The following is a 14,098-nucleotide window of genomic DNA, read 5'->3' on the forward strand; positions in this document are numbered from 1 at the left end:
AAAGGCGGGGGCGGGGCGGCCCTGCCCGCCCTCAGGGAGGGCAGCGGGCGGCGCGGGGCCCGCCCGGGGCTCGCCTCAGGGGGCGCCGCCTCGTGCCGGGACCGGGGCTCGCCGAGCACCGGGCGCCCCCCCCCCCGGCTCCCTCGGGCCCCCTCCGCCCCGCGGCTGCAACTCCCCCGCGCGGGAACCCAGCGGAGCCCTCGCTCGGACCGCGCCGGTCCCGGGGCCCCAAGCCCCGCGGTGTGAGCAGCCCCTGCCCGCCGGGGCCCGGTGCCGCACGCGTGGCGGCGAACAGCGGCCGTCGTCTGTTCCTTCCGTCCCACTGAACTCCCAGGAGCCTAGGACGGCTCAGGCTCACCTTGTTCTGCTGTTACTTGCAGCCGAACGTTCTCCTTCCCTAGCGTGGTCTCCGTGCACCGCTGTCGGCAGTTTCCACTTGAGTCTCCTGTAATTTCTTTTGCAGGTGAAGTCAACGCTCCCAGCGGGATCCCGAGACATTCCGGGGCACGGATGACACCCGCTTGTCCCCCTGTGATGACAAACACCTGATCCACATCTAGGGCATTGCCTGTGGTGAGAGTGCGTGGAATCAGCAGCGTGGCGGCTTTCGTACATGGAGGCACTGATCGTTGTCACTGGGTTCAAACCCGACCCAGTGCAAACAGCTCTGGTGACCTGAAATTGCTGCCAGCAGTGCCCTATCCTTCTCTCAAAAGCTTTGTCAGGTCTCCTGTGTTATATCCATACAAAATTCCTGTAATTTTTCTTGCTCTTTTCCCAACATTGCTAAATTATTCCAGTCAGTGCTTTCAACCTACGCTAGGAGTGTTATTGTGTTAGCATTGTGATAAACCTGCTTCCAAACTGAAAGACTGTAAATGCTCTGAACGTCAGTACCACAGTGTCCTGCAACTGCTTCTTTTGGTGCACCACGTGCTTAGAGGTGCACTAGCAAAACTATTAAACAGCAATGAAATCTGAACATAAAATCCAAGAAAACTCTTCTGCCTCTTGTACACACAGGCAGACTGTCTTCAGTTGGATTTGTCTTTTTTCTCTGTAGCTGGACAAGATTCTGAGCTAACAGGGTAGCTGAAGTGGATGAGAACATCCATAGCTCAGCTGTGAGAGCATGTGCTGAAGATGCCAAGAGTTTTTGAAGCTGGTAGGATGTCTAAAGATATTGTTACACCTTGTCAGAACTCACGCCAATTTTGTTATAAAGCCTCATTTCATGTTATTGAAATCTATTTTCTTTGCTTATGAGGAGGAATCTGTCTCGTTTTCTATAGCCAGCTACAGGTAACTCATTTAACTCATCTTTCCTGTCAAAGCAGAGTTAAGAGTTTAAAGAGGTTTTAAGTTTTATGGATTGCAAGTGTTATTAACAAAGCTCAGCCTAAAATACTGCCCTGCTCAGTCAGGTTTTACTTTGTATGATCAAGTGTGCACGATGAAGGCCAAATCACGAACTGGGAAGAGTCCCATTGCTAATAGATAGATAAAACCTTACTAGAAATGATGGGTTTCTTTATCAGTTATTGAGCTGTAGTTTCTTTGTTAATTCAGTGCTTTCTAGGACACGCAGCACAATCTGTCCTTAAACGAAGGAATGCAGACTGTAATGTGGCAGATGTATGACTGAAGAACATCATTTGCAGAACGGTCAGAGCTGGGAATACTGACACTAAAATTGGAGGTAGACAACCTAAAGTAGGAAGTCAGCAAAAGCATGAGGGAAAATGTGTTTTTGGTGTTTCTGTGAGTTCAGCATGTATTTTGTGTGTCCTCCCCCAGCCCTTTGGAAAATTCTTATGCCATCATCTGATATCGTGCTTTATATTCATGTCCCTCAGTTTTACAGTGGAAATGTTCCCTGCTAGATTAGTTGTGTGTTATTTCTGGATGGGCTCCATAACCATGAAAAAGCACCAGAGTATCATTTCTATTTTTCCAAACTAAGTATGAAGCACTCCATTGATTTTTTTTTCCCCAAACACATAAGCAACCTTTTGCCAATACAAACACAACTCCTTTTGATAATGGTAGAACAGGTAAAGCTAGTAAGTTGCACAAGACTTGCTCAAATCTGTCATCATACCTGAACTCACTCTTCCCTGTTGTTGCCTTGTCCAAATTTTGAAAAGTTTGTACAACTATCAACTCTTGCACTTAAAGCCCAAACAGACACCCTATTGGCTCATGTCACTTGTGATTAAAGAACAAAAAATACTTTATGTTAAAGGATCCCATCCAGGAAATTCTATAGGCAGTGATGATTTTTTTCATTAATGCTCTCCAAGAACAAAAATAATGAAATGGATTTGTAAAACAAACAAACAAAACCAACCAAAACAGAGTTTCTTCCCCATACACATGTGAAAGCTATAGCAGAGAAATTCCAGCAGAGATCCAACTTGTACATTGTAATGCTTGTTATTAACGGAATACCTGAATTTAGATTACAGAAAGAACAAAGATTTTAAAGTAGTGGATTTTACTGTATTGCCAAACTGAATAAAATCAGTTTCCCTTTTTTTTTTTTTTTAAGAGACTTACTTTCTAGCTTTCAGTTACTACAGAAGAATGCTTAAACGACAAACAACACTACAAATCATGATTGCATTTAATTCTTACAAAAAACACATTAGAACTAAACTTAACCTCATCAAAACTTGGCTTCCCTGCCCATTACAAATGTTAATGGTCTTTGATGAAGGTTCACAGAAATACCTGTTTATTTCCATAGGCATCGATTTATCTGGTCCCAAGGGCTGAATGCCGGGGGGCAAGGGGAACTTACAAAAAAAAATTTACTGCTAGGTCACCAAGGATAGTTCCCAACCTTCAAAAAATCCCAACAAAAACAACTAAGGAAAACAAAGCCAACAACCAAAAAGCAAACACCCAAACACCACACCTTTTTTTTTTTTCAGCCTGAGACTAAGCTAGCTTTGTGTTTCATCAGAGGTGGGCCATGCTCAGTCATTTATTTGGCAATGTGGCAAGTAAAGAGATGTTTTGTATCATTTGGAACAGGCAGGAAGGACTTCCACAGTTGCTGTGCCTTTGTATTTTAAACTGCAGTAATCAAAGTAATTCAAACATTGTTTCCTCTAAAAATTTTCTGAAGCTACTGAATACATACCAAGTATCTTGACACTTCAGAAAAATATTTTAAACACGTTGCTTAAATCCAAAATTATTTTCAGTACTTTCAGTAATCTGAAAGTTTATGATGCATGTGGCAAGTGGCCATACTGTCCTTCCTGCCCTGCAGTAGTAGAAAAAAAAACCAACACTAGTGCAAGTTATAAAGAAAAGATTTGCTTGTGTGTCTAAGAGAAAGCACTCACTATATAGTTGACTCACAGGTTTTATTTACACTCGTCTACAGAATTGTTTTGCTTTACATTTCATCTAAGCCAAATGAAATCATAATTTTCCTTTGTCTGTAGGCTATCACTTGCTAAATTTAAAAATTTTCATCTGTTAAGTACAGCAACAATTTTAATACAAAGCACAAGAAAAAAACTAAGGGGTAACAACATAGCATCTATTAGATCTGATTTTTACACTTTAGTAGTTGGACTTTAAAGTCATCAGAGGCACAGTTACAAGACTAACCTGCTCTTGTGCAATCTACACACATTTAGCATGGAAGTTAGATATAAAGAAAGCATTAAAGAAGAAATTGCAGGGCTTTTTTTCTGCAAAAAGATTATCAAAATATTTCTACACCAAAAAACGTTACTTATAATAGTCCAAAAGAAGTGTCTTTAAAAAAAAAAAAGCAGAATGCAGTTTTTAGTTTTGCTCCGTTTGTTTTGGTGCAGTTCATTTTAAAAATCAGCTGTCTACTATGGGTTTTAAGTTTTACAATTGAAGTAATTGTAGATATATTGCTGTTTGCTTGCTTAAAAAGAATAATTTTCCTTAACATACTTACCTTGCGATGGCACTGAAGATACTTAAACCTTTCTTAATCAAACGGAGCTCAAGAGAGACCACGTTTTAATGTGATATTACTAGTAAAATAAATTCCATAAAGCATTTTAAGCCATAAATTAAACATTTAAGGGAAAAAGAGTGATTGATGAAGAACACATTTAAGATGTCAGAACTTTCTACAGTTTATTAATTTTAAAATATAAATAAAATTCAGATACCTTGAAAATTTGTCTGCCGAAAATGAATTTTACAGATGGCCTGCAGAAACTTCACTTGATTCCAAGAAGCTAGTTCCATATTCCTCCTCAAGAGTAGCTCCTGAACGATCCTTTTGTAAGAAAGGATCGCACAGTCCAGGATCCATGCATGTGAAAATACTGCAGCCAGTACCAACTGCAGAAAGTGCACTTCGCTGACTGCAGCGAACAGTTCCTACAGACAGGCACTGGCAGCTAAGAGACTTGAGCCATGGCGAGGATAGTGCCCCACGTCTCAAACATCCTCGCCTTGAAGGAATGAAGTCCATTTCACTCTACAGAACTGTACAATGGGCTGCGTACTTAATAGCTGTTCTGCACTGAGCAGAAGAGAAGGAGGGGGGCACTGATCTACACTTTTACTTAAACACGGAAAAACAAAAAATACTTCGACCTAAAGAACTCACTACTTTGATCCAAAAGGCAACAACAGCCCTACTGCTACGCTAATCTTTTGTGGTCCCGTAAGAGCTACATCAAACAAGGAGCTGGATGCAGAAAGTTCATGGGTTCCTCCGATATCCTCAGATACTTTTTTTAATTGCCACATGAAGAGCAGAGTTGCATTCGAACATATCCAACCCACAACTGCTCATACATAAGAGCGCCAGAAATCAAGTAACTGGATCTTTCAAAATAATGATAAAAAAACCTTACTCCAAAAACCAAAACAACAAACAAAACCCAAAAAACTTCACACCTCCTCTGGGGAGTTTATGGCTTAAAATGCTATCTCACTTTTTGTTTCATGAATGAACAAAGCTGCAGTTTTCCAGAAAGCAAGGACAGACATGCACCTCTACTAGCAGATTTAGCACTTCTGACCAAGTAAGACACCGACTTCTTAAAAATGTCTCATGCACTGACTGGATTTTTTTTTTTTTTTAAGATGTGACCTTTAATACATTATTTCTTTTTAGAACTTGTACGGGAACCAGAATGGGAAGATCCAGATGATGATCTGCAGCGTCTGTAAGATATAAATGGAGAAAGCATGCAAAGAAATAAGTTGAAATCAATTTTAACATCCACTTTGAGTAGTCTGTATCCTATAATAGCTGGAAGCCAAGTATATTTGATAGGGGCCTTATCAGAATATAAAGATAACTTTACACCACTTTAAGCTTATGAATATGAATTTAAGGCTAAAAATGCAGTGAGTTTAATACTGAAAGTAGAAAACAACTTCTAAATGCAATACTTGCTTAGGAAAATAAATCAATAATGTACACGTTAACACTTTCACACACTGAAAGAATGGTGACCCAAGTCTTTCTAAGGAACACATTCCTAACAGGAGGAAGTTTCGTTGGAGAGGGAAAAAACGCACTATTACAGGTTTTAATATGAAGTAATAGAATAGGGGAAGTGAGAAAACTACTTTTAGTATCAACGTAACTGCTCAGATTCAATTGTTTCCCAGTCAATCTCAGTTCTTCAGAAAAAAAAAAAACAAAAATCACACATTTAAATACACCCATTCTTATTCTACATAAACCCAAACCTTTCGGGTGACCGTGATCTCGATCGTCTTTTTTTGCGATCACCAGATGAAGAAGATCTAGAACGACTTCGCTTCTTGCTTCTCTCAGGGGATGATGACGAACGAGAGCTTGAGTAAGATCTTTTTCTTGGGGTTGAAGACCCCCTGTAGGACCTGGAGCTGGATCTTTATTGATTAAGAAATAAATCAGATTTAATTCTGGTATAATATAGAAAGAACAAAGAAAGAACAAAAAGAGACAGTTCTCATGAAGACTCACTACTCTATTTACATCAGTGTTTTATCAAAAGAAGTTTGTGGATGCTTTAATACTTACTCCTTAGTTAAATGCCAATAAAAACTTCTACTGCCGTAGTAGTTCTTAATAAATTTTGCTAAATCTAATGTTTCTTGATACGCAGAACACCAATGGTTGGGAAAACTCTTTCCAGCATTCACCAGTACTATGCAATGGGACAAAGAAGCAACGGGAGACCGGGACAGGAGACAGCCTATATAAGGACCTTCCTCAGTTAAATTCACAAAAACAAAATGGTGTGAAAATCATGTACCAATTTAACAATGTTTTGCTTCATATTAAAGGATATTTCACAACAGAACTTTAATTATAACGTAGCCTTCATCTTACTAGAGCAGGGAAAAACCCTCAGAAGGAATATTTACAAAACTCAGAATAAATCTGGGTAGATAGTAAGACTTTCCAAAACCAAAATATTAAAAAATAACCTTAGCATACAGTCTTTTGGGTTTTTAAAAAAGATGAAACAGCTTCACTTACAAGCGCTTAAAAATCAAGTTTGTTATCTAAAAATAATTTAAAAAAATCACACTTCTGGAAAATGTTAACAGAGCTAGAAAGTCCTAAACCATAATTCCAAAATTATGTAAGTTATATAAAAGTACCTAAGAAGACTTTCTTCAGTAAGCTGGATAGAATTTTTCACAATTAAAAAGAAAAAAAAAAAAAAAGAATTACAAAAAGAACAGTAAAATATTTCCAGGGTTCTCATTGTAAATAACAAAGCAGTCCTACTTCACAAAAGCTAACGCACTGAGGACACTCGGTGGATGCTGTGTGGTACAAGCAGATAACCCAGCTCAGCTGACGAGCCTTCAGCATCTACTGGGGCACAGGCACTCTTACGTTCCTACAAGCATGGACTCCATCTGACACTGAACCTTGTAAACATCCAGGGAATGTTTTTGCCACCAAAGAGCAGTGGCACCATTTGTGATCAGTCTTCTCAACTCCCATTTCTTTTCCTTATTTTACAGTTTTAAGATTTTTATATGCATGGAGATGGGACCAATCTTTATTCCACTGCAGAAGGGTAGTCCTAGCAACGGGATGACTGTGCAAGACACCTCAAGAATTTATAGGCTTATGTTACTTACTCTCTCCCGCACAGTGCAGTATCTGCTCTATGGGAAATGTCAGCTAGCTCAAGCTCCTGTCAGCTTCATGTGATTTACTGTCCAACATTTTTACATATTCCCCCCACATTTATAAAGATAATGGCAGCACTATCTAGTGGAAATTAAGTTATCGCTACACGCAAAAATAGAAGCAGAGCATATTTTCTGATGTCCTTCCACATCAAGCAGCCCAAGTGGAAACGGCAAAAATTACTGAAGCAAGTAAACATGCATTCAGATTCTTCTTCCTTCAAAATGAAGATCTGTGGCGTCCACTCGTCTAGCTTAGATCAGACTTAAACTCTTCAAACAAAACCTCGCATTCTCATGAAACACATCTGTAGTGGTAACAATCTTGTGACGAGACCCCAGGAATTCTGATTTCCAAGATAAAAACGAGTTAATGTTTTTTGACCAGCATAATTTTACGATGAAACAAACAAGTGGTTGGTTCTTCTGCCCTTTTTTTCTCTCTGCAAGGAGAGAGTGCTACCTCATTCACCTTGATTTCGACCCACGAGATCTAGAGTGTTCTCTGGAACTGGAACGAGATCTTGATCTGGAACTGGAAGAACTTCTTGAATGGGACCTGAAACAACACAGAAGATCTTTTCCAGTATCTGACTTTTATTTAGCAGAGTAACTGCTAGTGATAGCAGCAGAGACAACTATGCATCAAAGACAACAAGGGCTAGATTCACTACAAGAGTGACAACTTCGCCCCCCCTCCCCACATGCTGTATTTGATAACAGTCACTTTAACACAGTAAGATGGTGCATTCAAAATTTAGGGAAGTCAGCTTTTTATTATGTTTCCTAAAACAAAGCACAAACATTAAACAGGGTTGCAGCTGTTTTGGAAAATGAATCAAACAACTGCACAACCATTGATTATTTCACGAAATCTACGCCTGAACTTTTAGTTTGTGCTTTAATTGGAAACCACCATTTTCCTTGAAAAGCAGATTAGATTAAGAGTACTGGAACTCAAGTGTTCTCCAAGACAGTTCTCACAAGCATTCTGTAAACAATTCTCAGTTTTTGCTGAGATTTTCTCCTGCATTAAAAACCAAACAGTAGTTAACTCTTGGCTAAAATACAGACAGGTCTAACACTACTCGTGACTACTTAGATGTCTTTTCAAATTTGTCATGTTGATGGAGTTTCTTTAAAGCACAAACCACAACGAATATGTAAAAATGGCAGGAGACTTGTTGTAACAGTAACAGTTGTAAAAAGAAGCACATTTTAATTATCTTTTCAGGCAAAATACACGTGCTGTCAATCTCCCAGTTTATATTGTTACCACATCTTTTCCATTTCACTTTGCCAAACAAAAGCAGTATGAACGCTTGCTTTCTAACTAGAAAAATGTATTTAAAGCTGAAAAAAGAAAACCAAGCCCACAGAAAAGTAATCATAAATAGCAACTGATTCTGCCAATGAAATATCTGTAACTAGAAGCACAGCAGAAAGTTGAAATTTTCCTAGCAAATTTCAGTCAACTGAAACTACTTTTTAGTTGGGTGCTTTTGGAGTTATGAATGAGGTTATGGCCAGATGAAACTAACTCTTCTGCCTTCTTTGACTTTCCCACCCCTAAACCTAAGAACTGCACTCTATGCAGCCAGTAGGGGCGGCATTTGTGTCCTCACGTGGGACAATACTTCCTCAGAAGTGGCAGATCGCCCTACACATCTCACTTTATTCACAAAAATAGCTAACAGCCAGCCAGCTCAGTGTTATTCAGAGTGCTCCTCCACAGAACCATATGGCAACTACTAGTCTCAAGGAGGCATTTGAGGGAGTAGGGAGGGTGAAAACAGGTATTTTTAAGAACGTATCTCGCAGAGGAGTTAGCATGAAAAAAAGCATGATAACAACGTGGAGAAAGACAGAAGGAGAGCGTAGCTGACACCCGGTTAGCATGAAGGTATGAAGAATTTGGGCAGCAATCAGAGCAGTCAGAACTGAGAGGTGCAGTTACAAAGCTACAGAGATTAGAAGAAACTTGAACTTTATGTATATGATGTTTATGATGAGCTAGCACCAATTTGGTCTTAAACCTATTAGTATCATCACTGTATCAATTATAAGGCAGCTGAAAAGCTGTAACAGGCTTCATGCGATGCGATTCCAAAAAAAATATTGAACTTTTCACATGTTACTGAATTTAAATAATAAAGCGAGTGGTTTGGAAGCAACCTTTAAAGATCATCTAATCCCATCTTTCACTACATCAGGTTGCCCAAAGCCCCATCCAACCTGACTCCGAACACTTCCAGGGATGGGGCATGCATAACCTCTTTGGGCAACCTATTCTACTGTCTCACCACCCACATCAGGATTTTTTTTTTTTAAATAAGACTTTAGAGTTACTCTGACAGCACTGCCGCTGTATTTAAAGCTTTACTGCTTCCCATCAAATTAAGTTCAAGTTTCTCGTTTTTATTTCCAGGACAACTTCCATTCTGTCTGGACTGCGTCGCTGCCCTCTTCTGCTACTTCCTCCTTCTTAAACAATCCCACCCGATTCACTCTTCAACACCTCCACTCAATATTACTGAAAACAAGCACAACCACTGAACCACTTATGGTCAACAAGCCTAAAAATAAAACTGAAAATAAGTTTAGAAAAACACTTGAAGAATTCCATTGACATACCAGCTTAATTCACTAAAAGCAGCAAGACATAAAAAGCCTTCTTATTGAGGATAAACAGAAGGCCAGAACAGAACATTATCTACCTCCGTAAGCTGTGTACATAAACTTGTTAACATTATTAAACTAAAACTGTAAGGCAATCAAAAAAAGTAAATAGAGAAGTTAGATACTGACATTTTGCCTGGCGTTACCCTTGACCTGTACCCGTTTACCTGGACCTAGACCTTGAGCTTGAATGAGAGGATGAGCGCGATGAAGATCGTGAGTGGGAAGATCGGGATTTAGAACGACTGCGCCTATTGGATTTCTTTTTCTTATTAGTGTCTTCTTCTTCGCTGGCATCAAGATTATATTTTGAGAGGTCAGCATCATCTTCATCCTCATCCTGAAAAAATCAGATATTCGAGAAATACATAAGGAATATTTTTATTGGGTTTGTCATTTTTTTCTTAACCTAACCTGTATGTTTTATTTGGTGTTTAGTTCATCCTTTGAAAATACTGTTTTTAGGTCATTAAATGAGGTCTAAAGTGCACTTAACGAGATCTAAAAAGTTATACAGTAGAGGGACTGAAAATTTTTGTTTCAAAACAGAATAATAAAAAGACTGCGAACAAACATTTGAAGTCTTCATTATCCCATTTTCTATTATTTAATGAAGTTTCATTTTATGAAGTAATTTTAAAAGCCTGTGAGTAAACTTCACGAACATTCCCCTTAAGCCAAACTTCACCTGCTACTGAACAACACTACAGTAGTCATTAAAAATTTGCTAGCAACAAAACAAACAAAAAATGACACTACCTCATCCAATTTATATTTGGAAAGATCTTCATCCTCATCCTCCTCATCTTCCCCTTCTGATTCCTTATCTTCTACTTCCTTCAGGATAGACGCAGGACCAACTGGCTTTCCTCTATACTTTTTCTTTTTGCGACCAAACTAAGAAATTTCATTCCATTAGAATATCACTTATGAAAAATCATTTCCAACTCTATTTTTTTGGTAAGACTTCTATGAGAAAATAAATGTACATCAATTTTAAATGAGGTATTATTCAAAGGAAGGGAGAAGCAGGAGGAAATACCAATTAGCAACAAGAAAACTTTTAAAGAGATGTTTGTCAGATACTATTAGCCCCTCCAGACAAGATTAATGGAAATCCAATTTTAACAAAGAGTTATCGTTACATTTGTGTTTGTGGTATATCTTTATAAAAACAATATTGAATGTATCCGAAAACAGCACGCATTACCCTGAAACCAACTCCTTAAGCACATTAATGAACACAGCTTGGAGCAGTTTAACTTGAACTGATTCTCATTGTTTAGCCCCCAGAAGACAACATAAATGCACTCGCTTTCAGTTCAAAACTTTTACACTGGAGCATTTGACAGAGATGCATCACAAGGTATTCCTGACCAGCATTTCCCCCATCAGGAACACAAATGTAAACACATACATCCTCAACACAAGCCACACAATATGTCTCTCTCCAAAGTAATGCATGTACCTCAACTTACCTCATCATACTCCCCATCTGATTCTTCACGTTCTATGTATTCAACATTCTCTCGTTCATTAAATCCTCCTCCGTATCCTTTAAAAAGTGGTAAAATAAGACAAGCTCTTGTGCTGCGCCAAATTCAGCTACATTAAGCACAAACTTCAGAATAAGTGGCTTCAGTGGCTTTATAAATATACGCCACAAGAACGCAGTGTGAGCTCAAGAAGAGCATGAGTTGCTCCCACACAGCTATTAAAAATACTTTCTGAGAAACCTCATTGAGAAAACGGATTAAATCACATAAACAGAGATGTAACAGCATTGAAAAGAATGAAAACAAGTAAGCCAGGATTACAGCCCTGCTGAGCAACCAACTCCACAGAAGAGCTATGGCAGGGCTGCAGCACCTGAGAGCTGCTTCGTGTGGGAGAGCACCAGAACACCTCCAGGGGCCTGACCGAAGGTGCTGCCCTCGAAGCCCAACACCCCGTGACAGCGGCAAGCAGCAGGCTCAGGAAAGTGGCCAGCTGCAGAGGTGAGGGCAATGCTCGCTAGCTGCTCTCCCACTGCTGGTGTTGCCAAAGCCCCTTTCCCACAGGCAGCTCCCTTGTGGCTTCTGGGCACCCCGGTCTGCTGCCTTACTGCAACTGTTCTGGGACACAACGCCGAATACAGACCCTCAGGGAGCAGTAAGAATAAAAACGCCCTGTGGTTGCTTTGAATTGCACAACTGCCAAGATTCCATTAAAAACTCGCTATTCCTTTCCATAACGCAAGCAGAAAACTCAAAGTACTCATTTCAATTTCAGCTAGGTTTGTAACCTGCTGCAGGCACCTGTGACATGCTACGTGTCATGTACACAACCACAAACTTACTCTGAAGGGTACCAGAACTTGATAGAAATTCAGAAGTATTCTTTTTAAATAACAAGCTCTGTGCTCTTCTCTGTGCTTTTTTACTTTTATGCTTTAACGTTATAATTTGCATTTATAATTTGCACTCACTGCCTGATCCCATTTACAGTGGTAACACTACGAAGAGTTATGACCCCACCTCTGTCGTAGCCACTGCTCGGCTTCGTTGTTAATGCAGAAGGAACTCAAACTGCATCAGTGTGACCAGACTTTCAACCTCATTAAAAGTTACGGTCTGAGCTGTACGGCCTTGAAATGCTGTTGTTGTGGCTGCAGAGTCCTCTGCAGATGGGCACCGTATATACTAGAATTCTTTGAGTTTAAGAAGGTACTGCATTACTCCTTCCAAACTCTTTAGAATCAAAATCAAGTATCATGGTGGTTTAAAGCAAGTGATGTTTGATGACCTTCCAAACGTAACCATCACATACTTAACTTTCTATGCTACTAAAAGTGTAAGAACCTACAGATTTGTTTACATACAAAAGATTATGCTATTTTGCTACTTCTACCATGAAAACCGTCCCTTTGATTAAGTTATACTGATTTATAAAAAAGAGTTTCTTACAGTAACTTGAGTGTTTAAAGCCACCTACAGCTTACCTGTCCGCTCCTCCAATTTGGCATACTTGGGAGTGTTACACATGTTACATTCTGACCTTCGGGCCCAGTTCACATTACCACATCTTCAGAGGGGGAAAAAAAAAGTGTAAATAAAAACATTTTATTTCAAATTATAAAGCTTACGTGTGAAGGCAACGCTTCAAGAACTCATAATACTCCATCTGCCAAGTTTCAGCAGTGATTCGCAGTCACTAACACAGCACAGGGAACTCTTGGGCCAACAGTCACCAAGACAGAACTGCGAGAGCCCATGGGTATTGTGCCAGCACGATGACAGGATGATGGGGACTGCACTAGACAAATCATGGGGAAAGAATTAAAACTAATGGTCAGGCAAGTTAACAGAAGCAAGGCTGTCCAAAATTTGTTAACACATAATTTAAGTTATATTTTACCTGAAGTAAAACCTGAAGAGATATTTAACAAAATGATTCCGAAGCAGCTACCAACTTCATGAAGGCAAAGCAGCTGCCAGCAGCAATCTTATCCATAAAGGATAAAGGAACCACCGGTGTTACCAAGTCCCTCAGAGCCCTCCAGAAAATCTAGTAGCTCCTTTCAAACAAAGGAACAAAAAGACCCCCAAACCCCTGAAGTATTTTATGAAGGCAGTTCTTTGCTAATTTAGACCTTCACATTCTCAACTGATGGCTTCTGATATCAGCTATAAATTTAACTCTGTGCTAAAATTTACTCATTAAGTATTTAGTGACTATTGGAAATAAACTACCAAACTGCACTGACGGCGTTACTTCCATCACCTGTTTGTTCCTAATTTGGGACGTGCCTTGGCTTACCTGACAAGGAATGCGTGTTTTTACTTTTCTAGCCCTGATTTTTTTTTTAAGCTTTTCGCAGTTCTGTTAGTCAAGTACCCACTGCCCACCGAACAGAAGTGAATGCTGTCCCCAGGGCAAAGCCCTTCCCGGGGACGGCCCGGAAGCTCTGGCCGCTCTGTTCCCAGCGGTACCGCTACCTTCACCCGGACAGAACTAATCACACCGCAGTGCGCGGTGCCGGCACCCCCCCGGTGCCGTTTTCAGGGCCCGTACGTTTTGCACTGCCAGTCGTTGGCGCTGAAGAGGCCGCGGCTCTTCTCCGCCAGCGTCTTCCCGATCTCCGTGCCCCCGGCCTTCATCATCTTGGCTTCCGTGGTTTTCTCTGCAACACAGCAGCACACACACACACATCGCGGGCACGTCCCGGCGGCACCGGGCCGAGAGGGGCCGAGAGGGGCCGAGAGGGGCCGAGAGGGGCCGA

The 14,098-nt window shown here is 40.3% G+C and overlaps 1 protein-coding gene across 1 annotated transcript in view; it reads right to left on the reverse strand.

The window, feature by feature from the left end:
* Window positions 1-3,360: 3,360 nt before the first annotated feature.
* ZRANB2 (zinc finger RANBP2-type containing 2) overlaps window positions 3,361-14,098 on the reverse strand; it is an 11,080-nt gene continuing 342 nt past the window's right edge. Inside the window, exons 3-10 of the mRNA XM_035333218.1 lie at window positions 13,891-13,999; window positions 12,818-12,900; window positions 11,316-11,392; window positions 10,597-10,734; window positions 10,005-10,177; window positions 7,631-7,717; window positions 5,713-5,877; window positions 3,361-5,178 (exon numbers count right to left, since the gene is read on the reverse strand). Coding sequence (XP_035189109.1) covers window positions 5,115-5,178; window positions 5,713-5,877; window positions 7,631-7,717; window positions 10,005-10,177; window positions 10,597-10,734; window positions 11,316-11,392; window positions 12,818-12,900; window positions 13,891-13,999 — 896 coding nt within the window. The 3' untranslated portion in view covers window positions 3,361-5,114. The remainder of the gene's footprint in view (window positions 5,179-5,712; window positions 5,878-7,630; window positions 7,718-10,004; window positions 10,178-10,596; window positions 10,735-11,315; window positions 11,393-12,817; window positions 12,901-13,890; window positions 14,000-14,098) is intronic.

The sequence above is a fragment of the Oxyura jamaicensis genome, chromosome 8 (genome assembly GCF_011077185.1).
Source record: "Oxyura jamaicensis isolate SHBP4307 breed ruddy duck chromosome 8, BPBGC_Ojam_1.0, whole genome shotgun sequence".
Taxonomy (NCBI): Eukaryota; Metazoa; Chordata; class Aves; order Anseriformes; family Anatidae; genus Oxyura; species Oxyura jamaicensis.